A 24,146-nucleotide genomic window follows, 5' to 3' on the forward strand; every position below is an offset into this window, starting at 1 on the left:
GATCATTGTTTTCCCCTTCTCTTCTTATTACCAAGATAAATGGATAAATGTTTTTACTAAAAAAATTTTTTTTTTACGAAATAAAATTAATCACAGATTAGCGTTGTTTTGGTCCTATCTCTTCTAGTTTTCTTTATAAAAGGACTTTTATGTTTTCACTTGAAAAAACGATTGTTGGTTGAAAATAAAAGCGATCACAAATTGTATCTTTTCTAGTTTCCCAGATAAAGGGACTTTTAAGTTTTCAATAAAAAATCCATTTTAAAGGGAAATAAATGTTATTACAGATTATCGTTATTTTGGCCTTATATCTTCTGCTTTCCAAGATAAATGTTTTTTTCTGGGAAATAAGAATGGAATGGATAAGAAATGGATAAATGTTTTTACTCAAAAAAAAAAATTTTTTTTACGAAATAAAATTAATCACAGATTAGCGTTGTTTTGGTCCTATCTCTTCTAGTTTTCTTTATAAAAGGACTTTTATGTTTTCACTTGAAAAAACGATTGTTGGTTGAAAATAAAAGCGATCACAAATTGTATCTTTTCTAGTTTCCCAGATAAAGGGACTTTTATGTTTTCAATAAAAAATCCATTTTTAAAGGGAAATAAATGTTATTACAGATTATCGTTATTTTGGCCTTATATCTTCTGCTTTCCAAGATAAATGTTTTTTTCTGGGAAATAAGAATGGAATGGATAAGAAATGGATAAATGTTTTTACTCAAAAAAAAAAATTTTTTTTACGAAATAAAATTAATCACAGATTAGCGTTGTTTTGGTCCTATCTCTTCTAGTTTTCTTTATAAAAGGACTTTTATGTTTTCACTCGAAAAATCGATTGTTGGTGGAAAATAAAAGTGATCACAGATTGTATCTTTTCTAGTTTCCCAGATAAAGGGACATTTATGTTTTCAAAAAAAAAATCCATTTTTAGAGGGAAATAAAAGTTATAACAGATTATCGTTATTTTGGCCTTATATCTTCTACTTTCCAAGATAAATGTTTTTTCTGGGAAATAAGAATGATCACAGATTAAATGAAATGAATGATCGGAAAGAGACTAACGGTATAATGTTTAAAATTTAAATTTGTTTCACCAATCCAATAATATTTTAAGAAATTATTCAGTAGTGAAATTACTTCCAGATTATCAATTCGCCTTTTTTGTCTTACTTTTGTTTTTATTCATATTATTGGGTCAACTAAAAAAAACAAACAAACATTAGTAGTAAATAAGTAATTAAATAAATAATAATATAAGAGAGCTATAGTTGGTCAAATGCATTTATATGATAATCAAAAATAATTAGAACATACATAAAATATTTATTCTTTGTTTTTCTACTGAACTATGTTAGTGATCCATATTATTAAAATCATAAAAATAATGCATTCAATAATATTAATATTTTATATTTACTCTCAGTGTCCTCATAAAATATATGCAGGTTATTAAATTATTTAGTACAATTGCTCTGGCATTCAGCAGCTGCAGTATATTACAAATCATAATTTCATATTTCCTCTCTTAACGAAAATATACGAATTTATTTGCATTAAATACAAATTTATATTGTTAATTAAATTCCCTTAACATATAAAAATGTTTACCAGTGAAATTGGCTTGTTATCAAAAAAAAAGTAAGGAAAACGAAAGCAAAATATTAAAAAATGGAAATATATAATTAAATATTCATACTTATATCAGCTTTCTCTTGTATTCCTTGTACATATATACATATGTATGTATGTATGTATATGGAAGTATGTATGCATATACCCAACAGTTTTACAAACTGTCACGAATACCATCTATGCAAATGTCTAACTACTTCATCATTGTTTTGAAGTATTTGTTTTGAAGCCCTGCTAATTAAGTGTTTTTATAACTAAACTAATGCATAGTGAATCGTCCGTTTGTCATCGAAGTGAGGTATGACTGTATCTTAAAATAAATGATCTGATAAATATATACTGTAGTTCTTATTGATAGGTACTGCAGGGTATGTAGCAGACGTTGTGTTTACTTACTATTGAAAACGTCATTTTATATGTGTACTTAATAAAATACTTCAGACACACTCACACATATCCATCTGTATATACAATACAAAAGAAAAACTTGAGACGTAGAATGATGAAATTTGTACATTAAAACTTTGAAGAAAATATTAAAATAATATGTGGAAATGAATTAAAGAAATCAAGATTTAAAAATTTCTTATGTGAAAGAATTTAATGTATTTAAAATCACAAAAATTATATGTAATGATTACATTTTCAATTACAATTACATTTGAGGTAATTTTAATTACAATTACCTGGCCTGTGGTAAGTTAGTGGTTCGTGTCTTGTAGACCGGAGGTGGTGGGTTCGATTCCCACCGGAGGCACTGATAAAGGAGCACACAACAGGCTCAATAGAAGTCTGAGTATATTTCTTCGGATTTGATTTATGTATATTTATGCTCCTTTATTCCCCCAACCATGATCCATAGCTCCGGTTCAGTTCTGAAATTACTGAAATTCAAAACTTACTTATGACTATTAGTATTGCGTTGAAGTCGAACCCTAATTCTAATTTGTGTCAACCTAAAATTTCCTGTAAAATTTAAGAAGATTGGTCTATAATTTTTTGAGGACTATTATTCACACCAGAATCCAATTGGTGCATTGTTATTTTCTGAAAAATATCCTACAATATTTTTGCTATGTCTTAATCTATACTAGTGTAATCACTATATATAAAAGAGTAGCGTTACTGACTGACTGATTCATCACCGCACATCCCAAACGGCTGAACCTAGAATCAGGAAATTTTGACAGTAAATGTATTTTTGCTTATGTACATAGATCCACTAAGGAGGGATTTTTGGAAATTTGTACATTTAGGGGTAAAAAGAGGAAAAACGGGTAAAACAGGTTTTCTTAATTATCTTACCTAATATTAGTGATACAAGAAAAATTTTAAATGCACCTGTATCTACTCTTAAAATAAGCAGATGGTTGTCTGGTACTTTTTTGAAATTCATACTTTCAAGGGGTGAAAATGTGTAACAAAGGTAATTTTGGTACCTTTTTTGACCTATTATAACTTCTTAACTAATAAACAAAATTACATTTTTGTAAATATTTTTAATATATGTGTCTCCCAAAATTAGGATACACCTGTTTCGTACTTTTTTAAAATTCAGTCCTTTTTGGGTGTAAAAGGGATAAAACTGTATTTTTGGTACTTTTTTTAGCATATTAAGGAAACTTTTTCGATTTATTGAAGCATTCCTATTAAATTACGAACTAACTCTGTAACATTTATTGAAACAAAAGTTTGCTATTTCACTGGAGAAAAAAGTACCAAAAAGGGGAAAACGGGAAATTTAATTTTATTGAAACTCATTGAGCCAATTTTTATAAAATTTGAAAAAGTAGTTTATTTACTCACACAAAATAAGCTATCGGTATATAATTTTGGAATTGGAGTACTAAGGCCTATATAGGACCAAGTTCGAGTAAATTGTTTGGTACTTTTTGAAAGCACAATTTTTCTGGAACAAAATTATGCAGATTTTAATCGTTTGAGTTTTATCTGTGATATATAGATTTAAATACGGAACATTTTGTAAACTTAATTCTCAAAAAGGTACATTTCTAAGCGAAAAGGGGAAAAATTGTACTATTTTTATTAGTACTTTCCACTAAGGTAGAATTTATTCCAATTTTGGTACTTTTTCTTTTTTCAAATTAATCTCTGTATGTTTTATAAGATGAATTCAAAACACATGATTATTAAACATACACGGTCCTTAATAAATAAGAGAGAACTTTTTTGTACTTTTTATCTCATAAATGGTATTTTTTTAATTTTCTAAAATATTCAACCTAGGAACATAAATGTTAACATACATGGTCTTGACTGAATAATATTGTGTAAGTGGGTACTCTTTGCTACTTTTCCATTCTTCAAATGGTTAACCGGAACACATGACACACGGTCCTTATTAAATGAGAATTTATTGAGTGATATTTTTGTACTTTTTCGTTTTTCCGATGGTACTTTTTGATATTTTTACGATATTGAACATAGAAATATAAAATTTAAAATGTCTACTGAAAGGGACTTTGGTACTTTTTCATTTATCAAATTATATTTTTTTAATTGTCTATAATATTGAACTCAGAAACATAACATTTTTGATTAAATGAGAATCTATAAGAGGTATTTTATAGAACTTTTTTTCAAATAGTACTTCCGGCATTGAACGTAAAAAACTGAAACATTAAAAAAATGTTTAATCAATTTTAATTTTCTATAAAAGTAAAAAAAAATTTGTATATATTTAATTTTGGTTAGAGTAGCGAAGCACCCAGGGTATGCTAGTTGTTAATAAATAGATCACATTAATGTTTTTTAATTACTGCAAATATATAAATGTAAAACTAAAAGAAAATCATAATGACTCACATACATGTATACGAACACGCTCACAGTAGCAATATATTTAAAAATACTTTCAACAACATTTTAAAGATAAAAGTGACATGTAATCCGTCATAAGAATTGTTAATAAAGAAACGAATAAAAAACAAAATAATTTAACTGTCAGATGAAATGTAATCAATGGTATGATATTGTATATATTTTTCTGCAAAATTAACACCAGCAAACATATAAATCTAAAAAGATATTTATAGCGGATGAAGAACAGAAATCAGTTTAACAAAGTACAAACGAGTGTCCACTTAGTTAAAGCTCATAAGAAGTTATCTTGGAACCAATATCAAACTCTGTTGAAGCAAAATATTATTATATTATAATAAAACAATAATTTTCAGTTACTCATGAAAATGTTTGCTGGGTGATATTTTATATAATGCATATTTTGTATCGATTCAGTCAACACTACTAACACATTAAAATCCTCAAGCGAACACAACATGCATTGCGAAAATCAACACTTGAAAACAATTGATATTTTCTGTTTTCGTTTCCAGCAATAACTGTGGAATAATTGTCATTATCTTTTTTATTATACCCACCATCAAAAAAGATGAGGGGTATATTGATTTTGTCATTCTGTTTGTAACACATCGAAATATTGGTCACAGTCCCACAAAAGTATATATATTCTGGGTCCTTATTAAATTCTAAGACGATCTAGCCATGTCCGTCCGTCTGTCTGTTGAAAGCACGATAGAGTCCGAAAGGAATGAGCTAGAGAGTTGAAATTTTCCACATATATTCTCTATGGACCCCCAAAAAATAGCTTTAATGGGCATATCTGTTTTAAAAGTACAAGTATAGCGATGAAATTCGACATAAATATGTTTCATATGAGCCAAAATCTCTTTACCAAATTTTATGAGGATCGGTACATAATTGACCCTATCCCCATATAAGGTCCGCTCCAGATAATTACTTTAACGCTCATTACTGGCATAAAAGTACGAGTTGACATAAGTAAGTTTCTTACGAGCCAAAACCTAAGAAATTTTTATAGGAACGTAAATCTTCCTACCGAATTGAATGCGGAAAATGTCGTTAACTGATATTCGATGTAAACATGATTTATATAAACCAAAATCGGTTTAAAAAAAAATTTTATGAAAAACCGTCAGTAATTCACCCTTCCTTTCATATTAGGTCATTTTCAGTTTATTTGATGATTAATATCACCCGGATGTTAATAGAAGAGCATTCTTTTACGGTATATGGTTTGATGGTGGGTATATTAGATTCGGCATAGCCGAATATAGCACTCTTACTTGTTTCCCTTAATTTTGTCATAAGCCTTTATATAGGTTTGTTCTTCCTTTTGTAATTTTTATAAATTCTGAATTTTTATGACATAGTTCATTTAACTATGTCTCCCTATATGAACATATGGGTGATTTCATGTCAAGCGGCTCAACTCAAAAACTCGATTTTGACGAAATTTGCACCAAGGTTAGTACTATTGGATAGTAGGTCAGACACAAATTTTCAGCTATCGATCAAGAACTGCCGGACTTAGAGGGACCTAGCAAAAATTGTCCAAAGGAGTTCAGATAGATATATATACATATATATAAAAATATTTAAAAAAATTGTTTTTAGAAACGATGAAGAAATAGCTATCTGAACTCCTTTGAACAATTTTTGCTAGGACCAATATGTGAAAAGTTACACTCATTTTAATAAAACCCTGTATGGCCAAAATGTTCAACTTTGACTCCGGTAGTTCTTGACCGATAGAGCTGAAAATTTGTGTTTGGTCTACTATCCCATAGAACTAACTTTGGTGCTTTATATATAACATAATAAAATAAACTAAAAATTTATTCATTCAAAACTCACATAACAAAGTGTAATACTTTGCTTTTTCCATTTACAACTGGTTAAAAATATTTCATTTTCTGTTAATTGGTAGAAATTTAAAATCATTTAATTATTAATTTGTCACTGTTTTTAATACCATATTGTTGCAGTCTTTTTTTTTATTCACTTGATTTACTTGTCTCTATTTAAACCAATCCTTTTTTTAATTTCGACAATTCATTCGTAAATCCTTATATAAACCAACGCATGAATGAGAATGTGTTTATTTATGAAAGTTTGTATGAAAATACATTAAATTTATTTTATACAGCATTGTGCTCCTTTTGAACTATAAATTGAATGTCATTTATCTTCTTTTAAGTAGATATGAAATGACGACAGTAAAGACAAATAAAATAAAATAAAAAAAATTACATACACACGAAATAAAATGAGTTATTTTGTAATTACAGAAAGAAACCCAAAAATTTTTAACATACTATACATTTAAAAGCAAACATACAATTATATATATATGTATTACATAAAAACGAAGGCGGTTAGAAAATTGCTTTCATTCAAGTAATTTAAAAGCGTAACTTTGTAGAGTTTTCAATATGGTCAGCTTTAAGTACAAATCTCATAATGTATTAGTTTTGTAATATTTTAGCTATGTTCTTATTCATATGTAGTAACTTTTAAGATTGATTTCGTTATAAGCAGTTGATTTTTTGAACTGTATGAGTAGTGTGAAAATGTGTGTCCTTTAATGAAAGAATGTTCATGTTTTATTTACAACAAAAGTAGCAATAATATACGAGAAAGATAAAGCTCCAGAGAAGAAATTAAAACATTTACTAATCCCTGTGGTTTCTTTTTGGACATAAATAAATGGATATTTTCACAAACAATCCTTTCTCTCTATTATAATTAATTGTGGCTGTATATTGTCAAAAAAAAAAAACGAATTTAATTGCTGTAGAAAATATGACATTTTGTTTGATATATGTATGTATATATTAGTAAAATTTCAGAATTTCTATAATAAATAAAAATGTGCTACTTTGTGAAAAATATATTGTTCATTTACTACAAGACTAACATAATCCAAGATTCGGACGTTTTGAAGTAAGGGCTACAAACATGAGATGGGAAACATATCAGCCTATACTATATAATTTTTAAATCCTATAACTTGTTTATTTTTCTCAAAACAATTTTTTTTATCATGTCAGTCTTGTAGTCAATGATCAAAGATTTTTTTCTACAGAAAATGAGAGGTACCTCAAAGTTTTCAGTAACATTTGTCATTTTTACTTATTTAACTATAGCCCTGTTGACGGGATACAAGGGCAAAATATGAATAATTCGCTTAAACCGATTTTATTAAAATCTCACAGCTTTATCGTTAAAGTAATAAACGTTTTGTACCAAGAATAGAAGTATTTTTGATCGATTTGTCAGTAGATCGCACCACAGACTACAGGGGAAATTCGTTCATTAACCGTACTGTACGTATGAGGAACAAACTTCTTGTATAAGTCTTTCAGCCACTTTATATAACAATTTTTAAATTAAAGTCCATAAGAAATATATCCTCTATTCTCTCTCTCCACAAACCTATTTTCTTATTACAAACACAATACATTGTATAAGTAGGGTTCGACCTTGGGTCAAAAGTATAAAAGAATAAGATCCTTTTGTTACTCATTTATTCTAAATTTTATTATTTTATATCAATAGTAATATGAATCATAATATATTTTTTTATGATTTATTGAATGATTTTCAGTAAAAGATTGATGATTTTCAGTAAAAATTATATAGGATGTATAGTCCAATATGGACAATTCATTTCAATTCAGTCATTTTCTGAAGGGTACAAAACTTGTTCATGTGGAATTTTGTTGATATACATGTATTTTAGGTCAGATTTTGGTTTTTGAAATTATTTTCAATTATAGACTGATTCTTATAAATTCAGATTATAATCCCGACAAAACATGTTTATGTGGCATTTCGTTTCTATACTGGAATTTTGAAGCAAGATCGATCCTTATAAAATTTGACAGAGAGATATTGGCATTTAGAAGCAAGTTACAAGCGTTATAGTAATTTTCTGAAGGGGACTTTATATGGGTAGTAGGGTCAATTTTAGACCGATCCTCATAAAATTTGGTAGAGGTATTTAAGTTTCGATAAAACATGTATATGTCGAATTTCATTGCGATACTGGCATTTTGACAGACGGACAGACAGATAGATAGACAGACAGACACAGACGGACGGACATGGATAGATCGTCTAAGAATCTAATAAGTATCCAGAATATATACACTTCTATGGGTCCTAGACCAATATTTCGTTGTGTTACAAACAGAATGACAAAAACAATATACTCCCAAAAGGATGTTATTGCACCTAACCCTCTTACAACAAAACGGTACTGCCAATTTTAGTGTAAATTGAATTAACTTTCTCTGTATTAAAAAAAGATTACAATTGAAAAAAGAAATAAAAATTGTCCTCTCCAAGCTTGGGATTTGAGTTGACATTAATAATCGTAATAGTTAATCTAAAAAGAAATGCTATTGAATTTGTTGTTTTTGAGTACTATTTCACTTTGCAATATTACTATAAATTATCAATGTTTTTAAAAATTTACTGTAAGTGTAATATGAAAATAATTTCAAAATTTCAAAATTAACTTTAAACCAAATATTTGTTTATAGTTTGAAATCTCCCGATTTTGTAATAATTAAGAAATATAGAATTCTCATGTTTATTTTTATAAAAAAAATATTTGTTTATTTTCGCAGCATTTTAGCAGCTGTAAACATTTTGTCCAAATTTAACCATTTCCATTAGGCACTTAAACTCGTAAACAATATTAATTATTCAACAACATTCGAAGAACTACTTTAATTTAATCGCTACTTTTAAGACAATTAAGAAAGTTATGAATATTAAATGTGATTTATTTTTCGTAATAAAGCATTTTTCTTGAATATTACCTTGATTCCAATTTATTTAAGCATTTTTTATACCCTACACCACTTTAGTGGGGAGGGTATATTGGATTTGTGCTGATGTTTGTAACATACAAAAATATTCGTCCTAGACCCACCTTAAAGTATACCAATCGGCTTAGAATCGTTTTCTGAGTCGATTAAGCTATGTCCGTCCGTCCGTCCGTCCGTCCGTCTGGCAGGCTGGCTGGCTGGCTGTCCATGTAAACCTTGTGCGCAAGGTACAGGTCGCAATTTTCAAGATAATTGGATGAAATTTGGCACGCACGTTTTATTTGACCCAAGGACGAAGCCTATTGAAAATGGTTGAAATCGGTCCATTATTTCACCTAGCCCCCATAGAACAGAACCCCCCGAAAAGGGCTTTTGAGCTCATAATTTTGTTAAATTTACAGATATATCGATAAAATGCGGCACAACTAAGTTTTATAGAAGTCTGGATGACCCTGCCAAATTTCATAAAGATCGGGTCCCATTTGACCCTAGCTCCCATACAAAGTCCCCTTCAGAAAATTACTTGAATGTCCCAAATTAACTTATAAACACAAATATCGCGATGAAATTTAGCACAATAAAATATTATGTAAATATAAATATATTCACAAAATTTTATCGGGCTTGGTCCATATTTGCCCCTAGCCCCCATATAAAGCCTCTTTCAGAAAATTAGATTTTCATCCATAAATTGCTTAAATGTATCGGAACAAGGGAATATTGAAGATAAATGCTTTATTATGAAAAATAAATCACATTTAATATTCATAACTGGTGTAGGGTATCATATGGTCGGCCACGCCTGACTATACTTTCTTACTTGTTTTTTTTTTTGAAAACTTATTTCTTAATAGAGGCTTTTTATGGGGCATAGGAGCAAATGTGGACCGATCCCGATAAAATGGGCTGGATAGATTTGTATTTATTTTAACGTTTGTCATTGCAATAACAGTGTTAATAAATTAATTGCGGATATTCAAGTGACTTTCTGAAGGCGGCTTTGTATGAAGTCCGATCATATCGAAATTCGGCAAGGTCATCAAGGTTTATATAAAACTTAGTTGTGTGAACTTTCATCGAGATACATTTATATTATACATAATTCTGAGCTCAAAAACCATTTTCGGGGGGGTCAGTTGATTTTAACCAATTTCAACAGGCTTCGTACTTGGGTTAAAATAAAGGCGTATTCCAAATTTTATCAAATTATGTTGAAAATTGCGACCTGTACTTTGATAACAACGTTTACATGGACACACGGACGGTCGGACAGACGGACATCGTTAAATCGACTCAGAAAGTGATTCTGAGTCGATCGGTGTACTTTAAGGTGGATATAGTTCTCATATTTTAATGCGTTACAAACATCAGCACAAACGCATAATAACCCTCTCACTATAGTGGTGTAGGGTATAAATATTACAATTTCAAAAAATTTAATATAATGTATAAAATAATGCATTAGCTTGAAAAAACAAATTATATGAAAAAATAGTCTTCAGTCAAAATTTCGGAAATAAAAAAACATTTATTCGCAAATACTACTTCATGGCTTTCAATATCTCTCTCTCTCTCTTAGCGAAAGCAATATTTATGGTATTTTTAAATCCCTTCTTTAATGTTGTTAAGGAGATGCTTTATGAAAATTTTCATTTAGCTATATACAATTGTGTAGCAAAACCTTTATGTTCCTAGAGCACTTAATATAAATACATAGTTAGAAAGAACTTCAATATAAATTTATTAAAACAGTAATTTTGCATATTCTGTTTCTGTACAAATACTTAGATAAAATTAATGTTATTCTTATGTACAAGTTTTTAATTAGAATATTCTTGGATCACAGCTATTTTTATACCCTTCACCTTCGTGAGAAGGGTATATATAAGTTTGTCATTCCGTTTGTAATTTCTATAATATAATTTTCCGACCCTATAAAGTATATATATTCTGGATCCTTATAGATAGCGGAGTCGATTAAGCCATGTCCGTCTGCCTGTCTGTCTGTATGTTTGTTGAAATCAGTTTTTAGAAGACTCCAGATATCGGCGAGATCCGAATCTTCAATAATTCTGTTAGACATGCTTTCGGGAAGATCGCTATTTAAAATCAGCAAAATCGGTCCATAAATACCGGAGATATGAGAAAAAATCCGAGACAACCTCTGAAAATTTCATAAAAAAGACAATTTTTTTCATGCTTTGATATAAGCAACAACAACAACAACAACAACAACACTGCTTATTCATTGAGTATTTCGTTTCATATGTTTGGATGGCTGTGTGTTTCATTGCCATGTGTATATTGTTTTTGTTTCTTGGTGCATTCAGTTTCGTATGTTTGGATGTCTGTTGGTTTTACTGCCATGTGTATTTGTTTTTTTGTGTGTTTATTTCGTTTAGCGTTGTTGTTCGTTTTACTATTGCTATAATAATGATATAAACGGGAAAATGAAATAAATTAAACTTTTATAGAATAGATATTTTTTAAATACACTGTGATGAAGGGTATATAAGATTCGGCACAGCTGAATCTTATAGTTGTTTGTATATATTCTTGTTATAAAACGATATTAAAATTCTCAGAACTTTTCAATTTATTTTACTTACACAACTTATTCTCAGTATTTCTATAAATCAGAAATCTAGTTGTTATTCATGCATTCATTTGTTTTCTTTATACATACTTATATATGATTTTATTTTTAATTTACATATATTTATATATATTTTTTCTGTTCTATTACAGATTCCCCAGGGACCAACAAACTTTACCCAATCATTTTTACTTTACTGACTATGAGAGACATAATGCTGAGATCGCTGCATTTCATTTGGACAGGTAAGAAAAATTGTGTAATAAAAAATCTACTTAAATGCAAACTACTTTGTAGGTCCAAAAATCAGCAATACACAAATAGAATTTTGTCATAACAATTCCTTCAAAGAAAAACTTAAACAAACAAAATGGGTTTATTAAACAAAAGTATTGTGTAAACATTTTTGCCTTGTATTAGTATGACTATTAGTTTAATATCAACAAAATTATAAAGTTTTATTTATATACAACATCAGAATCCATAACATGTTACCAGTTTAAAAAATATTTTTCAAAGCGCCTAGAATATAAGTAGTCAAAACCATTTAATCTATTTATTTAAATATTTCGAAAAATATATCCAGAATTCTCATTAGAATTACAAATAGCAATTTATAAAAGCCACTTAATACTAACTCCTAAAATTTTATAACTTAAATAAACTTATTTTTTTTTTTCTTTACTGTTTCCTATAAATTCAGAACGTACTAAATTCTTATGCTTAAGAGAGAAATGAAAGACTTATTTAAAAAACACAAAATTTAATACACAACGGACAACTTTAAAATTATAATAAAAATAATTTGCATTTCTTTTATTGACCACAATTGGCAAAGGAAGGAAAAGATGAAGTAAAAAAAAAAAATCAAATTCTTAACCAAAAGATATTTCTTTTTTTTTTTTGGTAATTTTATATTCATAGTATTTAAACATTTTATTTTTCATAAAAAATAGATTGCATAAAAAATAGAAATAAAACATTTAGTTGTGAAGAGCCAAAAACAAGGGGAATGAATGGAGGAAAAATTAAAAGAAATATGAAACATTGAAAAGGTTTTTTTGGAATGATAAAACTTAAAAATAAAGTTTATTTTTGTATACTTGACACCAGAGAAGGAAAAAAGTTGACTAAAACAGCAGGAGTGAAAGAAAATATAAAATACAGGAAACTACAAGACAAAGTTTATAACCATACGAGAATTCTTATTTAAGTTTTTTGTTTTTACTACCGTTCTAGTCTGTTTTTATGCCCTACGATACATAAGGGAGGCTGTAGTGCGTTTTTGCTGTAGTTTGTTATGCACAAGCATATCCAAGATTCAATAATTATACTTATAGATTCTACAGTAATCCTTCAATTGTTTGTTGAAATACATTTACTGAAGACCGTAGATATGTATAATTCAATCAGCAAATCTATATATATAAAAGAGTAGCGTTACTCAGCCCAAACGGCTGTACCTGGAATCATGACATTTTGACAGTAGATCATGTAGATTCACTAAGGAGGGATTTTTGGAAATTTGTACACTTACGGGTAAAAAAGGGGAAAAACGGGTAAAACAGGTTTTCTTAATTATCTTACACAATATTAGTGATACAAGAAAAATTTTAAATGTACCTGTATCTACTCTTAAAAAGAGCAGATGGGTGTCTGGTACCTTTTTGAAATTCGTACTTTTAAGGGGTGAAAATGTTTAACAAATGTGATTTTGGTACCTTTTTTGGCCATTTATAACTTTTTAACTAAAAAACAAAATAACATTTTTGTATCTCCCAAAATTATGAGACACCTGTTTCGTACTTTTTTAAAATTCACTCCTTTTTGGATCTAAAAGGGAGAAAACTGTATTTTTGGTACTTTTTTTAAGCACATTAAGAAAACTTTTCGACTTATTGACATATATCTATTAAATTACGTACTAACTCTGTAATATATACTGAAACAAAATATTTGCTATTTCACTGGGGAAAAAGTACCAAAAAGGGGAAAAACGGGAAATTTAATTTATTCAAATTAATTGGGCCAATTTTTATAAAATTTAAGAAAATAGTTAATTTACTCACACAAAATAAGCTTTTGGTACATTATTTTGGAATTCGGACACTAATGTCTATATAGGACCAAATTCGGGTAAATTTTGTATGTATGTATGTATTTAATTTTGGTTAGGGTAGCAAAGCACCCGGGGTATGGTAATCTATATGTATAAAAATGAATGTGTGTTTCTATGTTTGTTTGGACTTTATAGACTGCTAAACTTTTTTCCTGAAAATTTCACAGTCTCTTCTTGTATGTCTGGAAGGAACTAGGCTTTTTTTCGAAATTTCAAGTGGGCCCACATACAAAATAAATATTAAAAGTCACATATCTCAGAAAGTGCAAAAGCTAGAGTCCTTAAATTTTGTATGGAAATCTTTGACATCCACATAAATATAGGGGATAATATGGGTGGCCAACTGTAGTGGGCGTGGCACCTCCCAAATAAAGAAAATCTTAAATTAGTATATCTGAAAAAAGGCAGTTAGAGTTCTCAACCACTTTAGTGTCAATATGAGTATTTGTGAAAAAAGTGTGCGGACTAGCAAAAGGGAGACGTGACACCTCCAATATGAATTAAATGCGAAAATTCGAAGTTATATATGGGATATTATTAGATTATTCATATTTTTATTATTCAAATTAATTAAAATCCAAATTAACGCTTGAAAAACTTCCAATAGTTGGCGTGGCATCTCTCACATTAACTAAATACAAAAAAATCGTATATCTGGAAAAATCTTAGAGCTAGAATCATAAAGCGATGCTTTTATTTATATTGTTTTTAGGGTAGCAGAGCACACTGGGTATAGCTAGTATTCTATAAATAAAGAAGATATGAGCAAAATTTTGAGACAACCCATGAGAATTCTTGTGATTTCATTCAAAAACGAAAAACAACAACAAAATAGGGCTATATATATATGTTATAAGTTGTTGTTGTATTTTGTTTCTCTCATTTATGCAAACTAAATACATAGAGTAAGAATCGAAAAAATTAAACGAAAAAATAAAATTTAAAAAAAAATTTAATTTAATTCTTAAAAAAATAAAAGTTATATAAAACATAGATATTACATTTTTTAAACACATTATGGTATAAGGTAAGCAAGATTCGTCATAGCCAAATATAGAACTCTTACTTGTTATTTTTATTTTTGTTACTTAATAATTGTACTGTATACGTACATATATGTAGGTGAATAATAATGTATGTTTGGTGTATGTATTTGTATAATAACTTGTGGGTACTTATACGAATTATAACTTAAACTTTGTTATAACCCAACCATTCATTGCTCAGACGCCAACACTCAAAGTTGTATAGAAACTGTACTAGAAAGAAAAAACATAATAAATACTCATAAACATAAAACTTACATTTACAGAGTGAATAGAAATATATTTATGCAGTTAACATAATACAAGCGCAATATATCTCTTGATGATTCCTAAGATTCGTTTATAACATTAAAGTCCGATTGTGGTGATCACCATCGAACTCCATAAAAAACAATAAAAAATATGTAGTTTTTTATAAATAAAGCAATAAATGGGGAATTGTAAGAAAAATATGAAAATTTTCTTTGTAATACTACATGGGTGACGTATGATTTATATTTAATTCCAACAATTATTTATAACTCATACTCTTATCACTTTTCAAGTGTGAAATCATTCTTAAATTTTAAAAATCATTAAAATTTTTAAAGAAAAATCTAGTTTAAAGTCGAACTCCTTAAAAAGAATAAAAAAAATTAGTTCTTAGCATTAAATGGGGAAATTGAAGGAATCCATAAATAGATATCCAACTCGCATCCCATTCTGGGAATATAAAGCCCTTAAAGGAAATTGTGTAAACTTTCTTTGGAGCAAAAAATGAGAGTTTTTTGAAAAAAAAAAAAATTTAAAAAATTTAAAAAATTAAAAAATTTTTTTTTTTTAAATATTATTAAAAAAAAATATTTAAAAAACTTTAAAAAAATTATTTATTTATTTTTTTTTTTTTTGAAATAATGCAGAAATAGCTATCTGTACTCCTTTGGACAATTTTCGTTAGGACCAGTAAGGGAAAAGTTACACTCATTTGAATAAAACCCTGTATGACCAAAATGTCCAACTTTGACCCCCTCTAACTCCTGTAGTTCTTGACTGATATTGCTGAAAATTTGTCTCAGGCATACTATCCAATAGTACTAACCTTCGTGCAGATTTCATCAAAATCGATTTTTAGAGTTGGATCACTTGAAATGATATTGCCCATATTTATTTGTAATCAGGTTGACGTATGATTTATATTTAATTCCAACAATTATTTATAACTCATACTCTTATCACTTTTCAAAAGTGAAATCATACTAAAATTTTAAAAATCATTAAAATTTTTAAAGGAAAATCTAGTTTAAGGTAATAAAAGTCAAACTCTGTAAAAAGAATAAAAAACATGTAGTTCCTTATAAATAATCAAATAAATGTTGAAATTGTAAGAAAAATATGAAAATTTTCTTTATACATAAATATGTGTAATTTCGAGTCTTTTAAAATCGACGACTTTTCGGCTGAAATTTACACCAAGTACTATTGAATAGTAGCCAAACACAAATTTTCAGCGCTATCGGTAAAGAACTGCCGGAGTTAGAGGGAGTCAAAGTAGGACCTTTTGGTCATACAAGGTTTTATTCAAATGAGTAACCACAAAGCTCTTGAAGGATATGATCTAAGCTTTCTAAGTACAAAAAAATACAACAATTTTGAAAAAATAGGGGAAAATAATTTAGGGGAAAATAATTTAATAATTAGGGTGACGTATGATTTATATTAAATTCCAACAATTATTTATAACTCATACTCTTACACTTTTCAAGAGTGAAACCAGACATACATTTTAAAAATCATTTAAATTTTAAAGAAATTTTTAGTTTAAGGAAATAAAAATGTTTTGTCACTATTCGCAGATACAAAATCATGAAAATCCAAAAAATACACACAAAAGTAAAAAAAAAAACACGAAAATAAAGCAATTAAACTAATTCGATAGTATTCCCAAATTATGTATTAATTATTATTTCACACACTGTATCCAAACAAAAAGTTCAAAGTAGTAAGAAAATGTACATTACACGTTCTTAAGTTTACCAAAACAATAACAAAACCACAAAATAATATAATAAAACAATAACAAAAACAGGATAATATTTATGTCTGTATATAAAAACATTAAGTTAAATACAGCCACAGTTGCTCCTACATATACATATGTACAACATACATCTTAAAATAGAAACAACCCTGCAGTACCAATACCTCAATTTGAGATATTATCTGCTATAAATAATTTCAAAAATATAGATCGATTATAAATCGAAAATTGAATCTATTTTTGATTATTTTAGGGGTAGTAAAAAACGGAACTACTTTCTTTCGGGAAAGCACTGGCTAAAGGGGATACATTGGCTCTTTATAAAATGCTGGTAGATAATGAAATACAATGTATGTGTAGAACAGAAAAATGTGTGTATTAAGACATTTACTTTATTGCATTATCATCACCAGCATCTCTCGGCAAATCCAAAAGAAAACAAAGAGGGAGTCTGTAAGGAATATTATTTAGTAGTGTATAATTTCAGGGATGGAGAAGAATCAACAACATTTTTTTGGCACAATTTAAACATGTCTTACTAAAATTTCCTTTTTTTAATTTCGGGGGTCATAAGCAATATATTTTTTTGGTTATTATCTATTTAATTTAAAGAAACTTAAATAGAAATTCTTAAAATGATGCTGAATTAAAAAAAAATATCTTTAGAAAACTCTTTCTTATCCCTGCAATTTGCAGTAGCAGGGAGAATATTTTGTTATTATTTAAGTCCCATTTGAAACTAACGTCTTTGGAGTGGTCATAGTACAAGAAATATTTTTCTATTGTCTAACGCCCTTATAATCACAAATTTTTTTTATTATTATTTTTTGGTGACGGTTTGCTTGTTTTCTTTAAAAAAAACTCATGAAATAAATAATGGTGTCTGATGTGTGTTTGTGCGCTGGCATCGAGCAGTGTCCTTTTTTTTATTTTCATTTGTTTGTCTTGATTTTTTTATAGTTTGTTTTTTTTTCTGTTGCTCTAACCTAAACAAAAATATGTCTTCTGGTCTTTTGTTCTTGTTAAGACGAAAAACATATTTTTATTTTTATTATACAATATTTTGTTTTTCCTTCTTTTTATTGTACTTCTCGTTACATATTTGTCTTATTTTTTTTTATTTTTTTATCTATTGTTTGTGTTTTGTCTTGCAAAATGTGTAAATACTCTTGATGGTCGTAAAGCAATTTTCTACTTCAGAAATATTGCTGTTGTCTTCTTTTTGTTCTAGTTCTTTTTTGTTAGTTTTACTTATAATTTCTTTAGAATTTGTGTCTTTTCTTTGGGATAACTAAAGAATTTTTGTTAAATTTCAAAGAAATATATCATACAGATTTTGCATGACATGATGACAGCCATCTCAGCACTGTTACATGTATAGTACAACCTGTTAATTCAGTAATTGTTTGCTTTGTTTGGACTGCCCGATATATATTAAATGCAGATAATTTTTTAATATTGCATGTTATGCTGATGGAATTGTAAAGAATTATAAATAATACAAATACTGGTACATTCAAAATATATAACAATTGTGTGATCATTAAAAATACTTTTCATTTTACTAATCGGGCTTATTCATTCCAAGGAAGCATCTCGTCCTTTTTCGTTTGGCTTATACCATTTTTTTATATTTCTAAAAAATTTCCAAAAAATATTCATTTTTAAATAAAATAACAATATTTTTAGATCGTTAATGGTAATGGGTAGCGGGCTAAACTTTTCTTTAGTCCACACTAATTGACACTTCATATTTCTTCCATAAAAATGGTGAACCTGTTTTTTAACATATATACATGTATACATACTAGGGTTGTCGATTATTCATGTTTAAAATTATTCGAATAAAAATGTACTAATTTTTTTTCATGCGAGTAGTCGATTAAATTTTTAAAATTATCCGATTATTCGAACAAATAACGATAAAAGCTTTTATTCGAATAATTTAATAAAATATAAATAAAATTTGCCAAACAACTTTAAAATCTTAAGATAAGGGTAAAAACGGTTTTCGTACATTAATACATTAATAAATCAGTAACTTAATTGAATCTCAACCTATTTTAAAATTTTCAACGGATTCAAAAGTGGAAGCTGAGGCCTTTACAAAGATATATGATGTTTAACTAACCTGTTTTAAAGACGTTTTTAAAAACTGTTTTATATAAGAAAATCGTACTATTTATTATTGTATTAGAAACAGGCCTATATTGGGCCTGTTGTGCGCTGCTTTTCATGGAAGAAAAAAAAATACAACATAGCGTCCACTGAATGTATTATCTTTCAATATTCTGAAACTCAAACTGGCCGTAATTCCTTAAAGAAATGATTCAAAGTTTCCGACATACTTATTCTGTATCTAGTATACGATCAGGCACGTCCGATGATTGTTTATAGCCTTCCAATGTGTACAGTATACATTGATGACTTGTCCTACAACCGCTTTTAAGCAGTTTACCTAATGTAATGAGCCATTCGGTAGTAAGTGCAGCCTTATATCTTAAATATGTTTCAATGGATGGAGTTTCTAGAGTCTTGCTTGAATTTGTGCTTACACTTTTTGTCCAAAGAAGTCAACCAGTTTATGGAAGCATAAGCTAGAGATAGTCTAATTACACTTTTATAAAACCAATATGTCATAGTAGGACTAAGACCCCATTTTATGCCTATGGTTCACCTTCATATCGCCCAGCACCGATGCGCCTCGATGTGCCTTTTTGATCCTATTCTCTATGTGGTGTCTCTATTTTAATTTTCGGTGAAGTATTACATTCTGTCAATCACCGGTATCTTCTTGCCCAGGAACAGGGTTCAGTATACTTAGAAATTTTTGTCATTCTTATGAAAAGACAGATACTTAAAGAAACCAATTAATTAATGTTAAATCTGTTTCACTTATTGCAAACATTTAAAAAAATTAAGAGAATCACTTTTAAAACTAGAACCATTTTATTTTTAACATTGCAAAACTAAAATTTTTATAAATTGCAGAAAATAGTAAAAGTTTTGTTTAAATTACTTAAATTTGTTTTACAAAATATTAACATAATATCAATGCTATGTAGAATAAAATATGTATGTATAATAAAAAGTAACATTCAAATATTCGATTAATCGACAAAAATTATACGAATTATTCTTTATTCTAAATTGGAAATTTTTTATTCGTTCTAAGAAAAACAAATTTTTTTCCTCGATTAATCGAATAATTTGTATTCGAATGACAACCTTAATACATATACAACCCTAACACAGCAACACACAAAATTGAAGTTGCTGATGTTCCCACCGAAAATTAAAATTTTTAATTAATTCTAAGATACCATTTCTCAAAATTTTTGTCCTGAAGTCAATATTTAGTGCGCTGGATCAAAGGATAAAAAGGTCCTTTTTTAAGGTTTTTATGATTTTTATCATATTTCTTACTAATAAACCATATGTAAATTTAGTATCATATGAAAGGGTCTATAAAATTAAATAAACTTCGATATAGATTGAATTTTGAAAAACGGAAAAAAACGTTTACGTAGATTTTATTGAGAATTATTATTTATTAATTTCAATGAATTATATTAAATTCATCTGTGTTAAAATGCAAAAATTCTTAAAATTTCCTGAAAAATTAGAAATTTTCGATTACTTTTGCTGTTACGGAAAAATTTCTGATATGGAATTTAAAGCGTCTCTCAAGGACCTTTCTAATGAATATTTCATATCTTTCCTTTGGAAGAATTATGAAAAAATCATAAAATCCTCTAAAAAGGACTTCGTTTGTTTGATGCAGCTCACCAAATATTGACGCCACCAATTAAACTTTAATTTTAGTTGGGAACATGGACACTTTATTTTTCCTCCATACAAACGGGGCCACCCTAATACACATGTATTTTATATATATATAACTAAATAAATCATTTATATTTTTCTTTTCCTCTTATTTATAGAATTTTAGGATTTCGTCGCGCCATGCCAGTGACTGGTCGTTTGTTAAATATCACCACGGAAATTTATCAAGTGGCCGATGATAATTTATTAAAAACGTTCTTTGTTTCGCCTTCTTCGAATTTATGTTTTCATGGTAAATGTTCATACTACTGTGACACATCGCATGCGATTTGCGGTAATCCCGATATGTTGGAAGGTTCGTTTGCTGCATTTTTGCCCTCCTATGAACAGGCTGGCAGAAAGGTAAGTATAAATAAATATTTAAAAATTTAGTTTCCTTTATATAGAAATATAAATACTTAAAACTGAAAAATGTTTCTTAAAATATGCTTAAAGAAAAAAAAAAACATGCGTTGAAGTAAAATTTTGCGAAAATTTTTTGGTTTAACATTTAAAGAATTTTTCTCGTTCTACTTTTGATACAATTGTGTTGTTATATTTGTGCCATATATATAGATTATTTGTATATACATAAATATATTTTTTTTGTTTATGATTAATGATGACATTTGGGTCTAATTTTTATATTTTCTGTATTTTAAAGCCTTACAAACAAAATATTTCACATTTTTTTCCATAAAAAAATATTACTGTTTTTTTTATGTTTTTGTTAGAAATTGTGTTCTTTGTTGCTGTTTGTATTTTCTCAGCAATAGTTTTTATGTTCTAAATTTAATTTTATATGTTCAAGTCCTGTCTATTTAAAAATACTTTTTAAGGGATTATAATGGAGTTTCTAATTTAATGCCCTACAATACTTTAGAGAAGAGAGCATTTGTGGTTTAAAACATGTAAGAGTGTTGGATTAGGTAATGCCATCAAAACATGTTTTCTAAATTCGATTTTAGAAATAAGAATATATTATATCAGACAACTTTACAGGGGTAATTTAAAAGAGTCAATAATTTCAAAAACTAATTTCTTAACATAAATTATTTATATTTTAATTTTATACATATACTAGCTAATACGCAACCCCTATCGAAATTAAATACATAATCAAAAAATTATTTATTTAGTTATTAAATAATAAAATTTTTCTTAAAGAATTATTATAATTTCATTTGATGACAATATATTTTACTTAAATTCTGAAATAATACATTAATGATCTTTTACTTTTATTCTTAAAAATAATGTCTATTCTAATGCCGTGGGATACACAATAATTTTTGTTTTACCCTCTAGAAAATTCTAACTACAATAGTTTTCCAGATTAACAATGTGTTACATATGAGAGTTAGCAAGCAAATTATTGCAAGTTTGCCAATTTCTATGCATTGCCAATTTCTATGCATTGCCAATTTCTATTTATGAAAAACTTGAATTATCTAACAGTTTTTAAGATATACGAAATTTTGTTTTTAACTCATATATGTGGTGTCAAGCCCCTCATTGAAAGTCCGGCCGTTATTCTATAAATGTTCACTTGAATGTCAAAGTTCTTCATGTAAAATTTAAAGATTCTAAAGATTCTGTAATAGATTTTTAGAAATACGAATTTTTCTATTTAATACATTTGGGGTATCCAAACCTCCCAGATGAAAGTCCGTTATTTTTCCTTAAAAATGTTCAGATGAATTTCTTCGTGCAAAATTTTAAGAATTTAGTTCTTTTAGATTCCCAGATAAACGAATTTTTGTATTTAATTAATATGGGAGGTGCCGCTCCCCTAATCGGTAGTCCGCCAATTTATTAACCAAAATATTGACATGGATGTTAAAGTTATTCGTGCAAAATTTTAAGATTCTAACTGTAATAGTTTCCAAGATTAACGAATTTTTGAATTTCATTTATATGGGAGGTGCCATACCCCCTAATGGTAATCCGCCCACTTTTTGTTAGAAATAATTATATTGACACTAAAGTCGCTCCGACAAAATTTGAAGGCTTTAACTCTTATATTATCTCAAATATACGGATTTAATATTTTCTTAATATGGGCGTGGCACCTCGCGCTTATGAAATTTCAAAACAAAAAGTAGCCCATTGTTTCTTTCAGATAGAGAGGAACACACAGTAAAAATTTCAAGAAGATCGGTTCTGTAGTTTAGTCTCCTATAAGGTACAAAGAAACAAACAAATAAACAAACATACATTGATTTTTGTATATATAGATTTAACGTCGAATATATCTTACTTTTTTGTCTGTTTTTATATATTTCTGTGAAATATTACCACAGTTCAATTGGTTAAAAATTCAGTTTTTTTTTTTTTTTTGATTTAATATATTGTTGAATAAGTTTAGCACCAACAAACTTATGTACATTATATACCTACAAGGATATTTTACTGACCTTTATATTTCCAAGAAACCAACAAAATATTAAATATTTTCCGTACATCAATAAATGAGATTGTCGGTGTTATTGTTGTAAAATATTGTATATAATTTGATAAGTTTTCTTTTTTAACACTTGACTGATTTTCTTTAAAATGTTTGTGGAAAATTTCCTCTTAAAGCTGTGAAATAATCAGTTGAATTTTTAAGCAGAAATAAAATTTAACACCTGCTTGTTTTAAAACATTTCCTTTCAATCAATAGATTTAAAATATATTTTTATATAGCCTATTAAATAGATTTTTATAGGTTTTCAATTCATTGTGCATATTTATTTGGGAAGTCATAAAATTAGGTCATAAAAATGTTATGATTTAAAGCAGGTGTTGTGTAGTAGGTGTGTGTGTTGAGGAAAAAAAGTGTTATCAGAGCATTTATACTTTTTCAATATTTGTTATAATATTGTTTGATAACAAACACATTTTAAAAGTAAATTAAATTTTTTGTTGGTTTTAGTGCATTTTTCATATATAATGTAATTTAAAAAAATTTTTGAAATATGTCATTTCATTTGACGATGTCTGTCTGTCTGTCTGTCTGTCTGTCTGTCTGTCTGTCTGTCTGTCCGTCTTCTATACATATGGGCAATTTCATGTCAAGTGACCCCAAATCAAAAAAACAAAAAATTTGGAAACAATAAAGAAATAGCTATCGGAACACCTTTGGACAATTTTTGCTAGGACCAATAGGTGAAAAGTTACAGTAATTTGAATAAAAACCAGTACCACCGAAATGTCCAACTTTAACCAGCTCTGACACCGACAG

The 24,146-nt window shown here is 28.0% G+C and overlaps 1 protein-coding gene across 1 annotated transcript in view; it reads left to right on the top strand.

The window, feature by feature from the left end:
- The window catches only part of LOC119599903 (probable serine/threonine-protein kinase DDB_G0282963), a 338,233-nt gene that overhangs the window by 285,997 nt on the left and 28,090 nt on the right, over window positions 1-24,146 (top strand). Inside the window, exons 12-13 of the mRNA XM_037949845.1 lie at window positions 12,066-12,158; window positions 21,040-21,283. Coding sequence (XP_037805773.1) covers window positions 12,066-12,158; window positions 21,040-21,283 — 337 coding nt within the window. The remainder of the gene's footprint in view (window positions 1-12,065; window positions 12,159-21,039; window positions 21,284-24,146) is intronic.

Source organism: Lucilia sericata, unplaced genomic scaffold (assembly GCF_015586225.1).
Source record: "Lucilia sericata isolate MDLA Ls3-8-SP2 unplaced genomic scaffold, ASM1558622v1 Contig000096F_arrow, whole genome shotgun sequence".
In the NCBI taxonomy this organism is placed as follows: Eukaryota; Metazoa; Arthropoda; class Insecta; order Diptera; family Calliphoridae; genus Lucilia; species Lucilia sericata.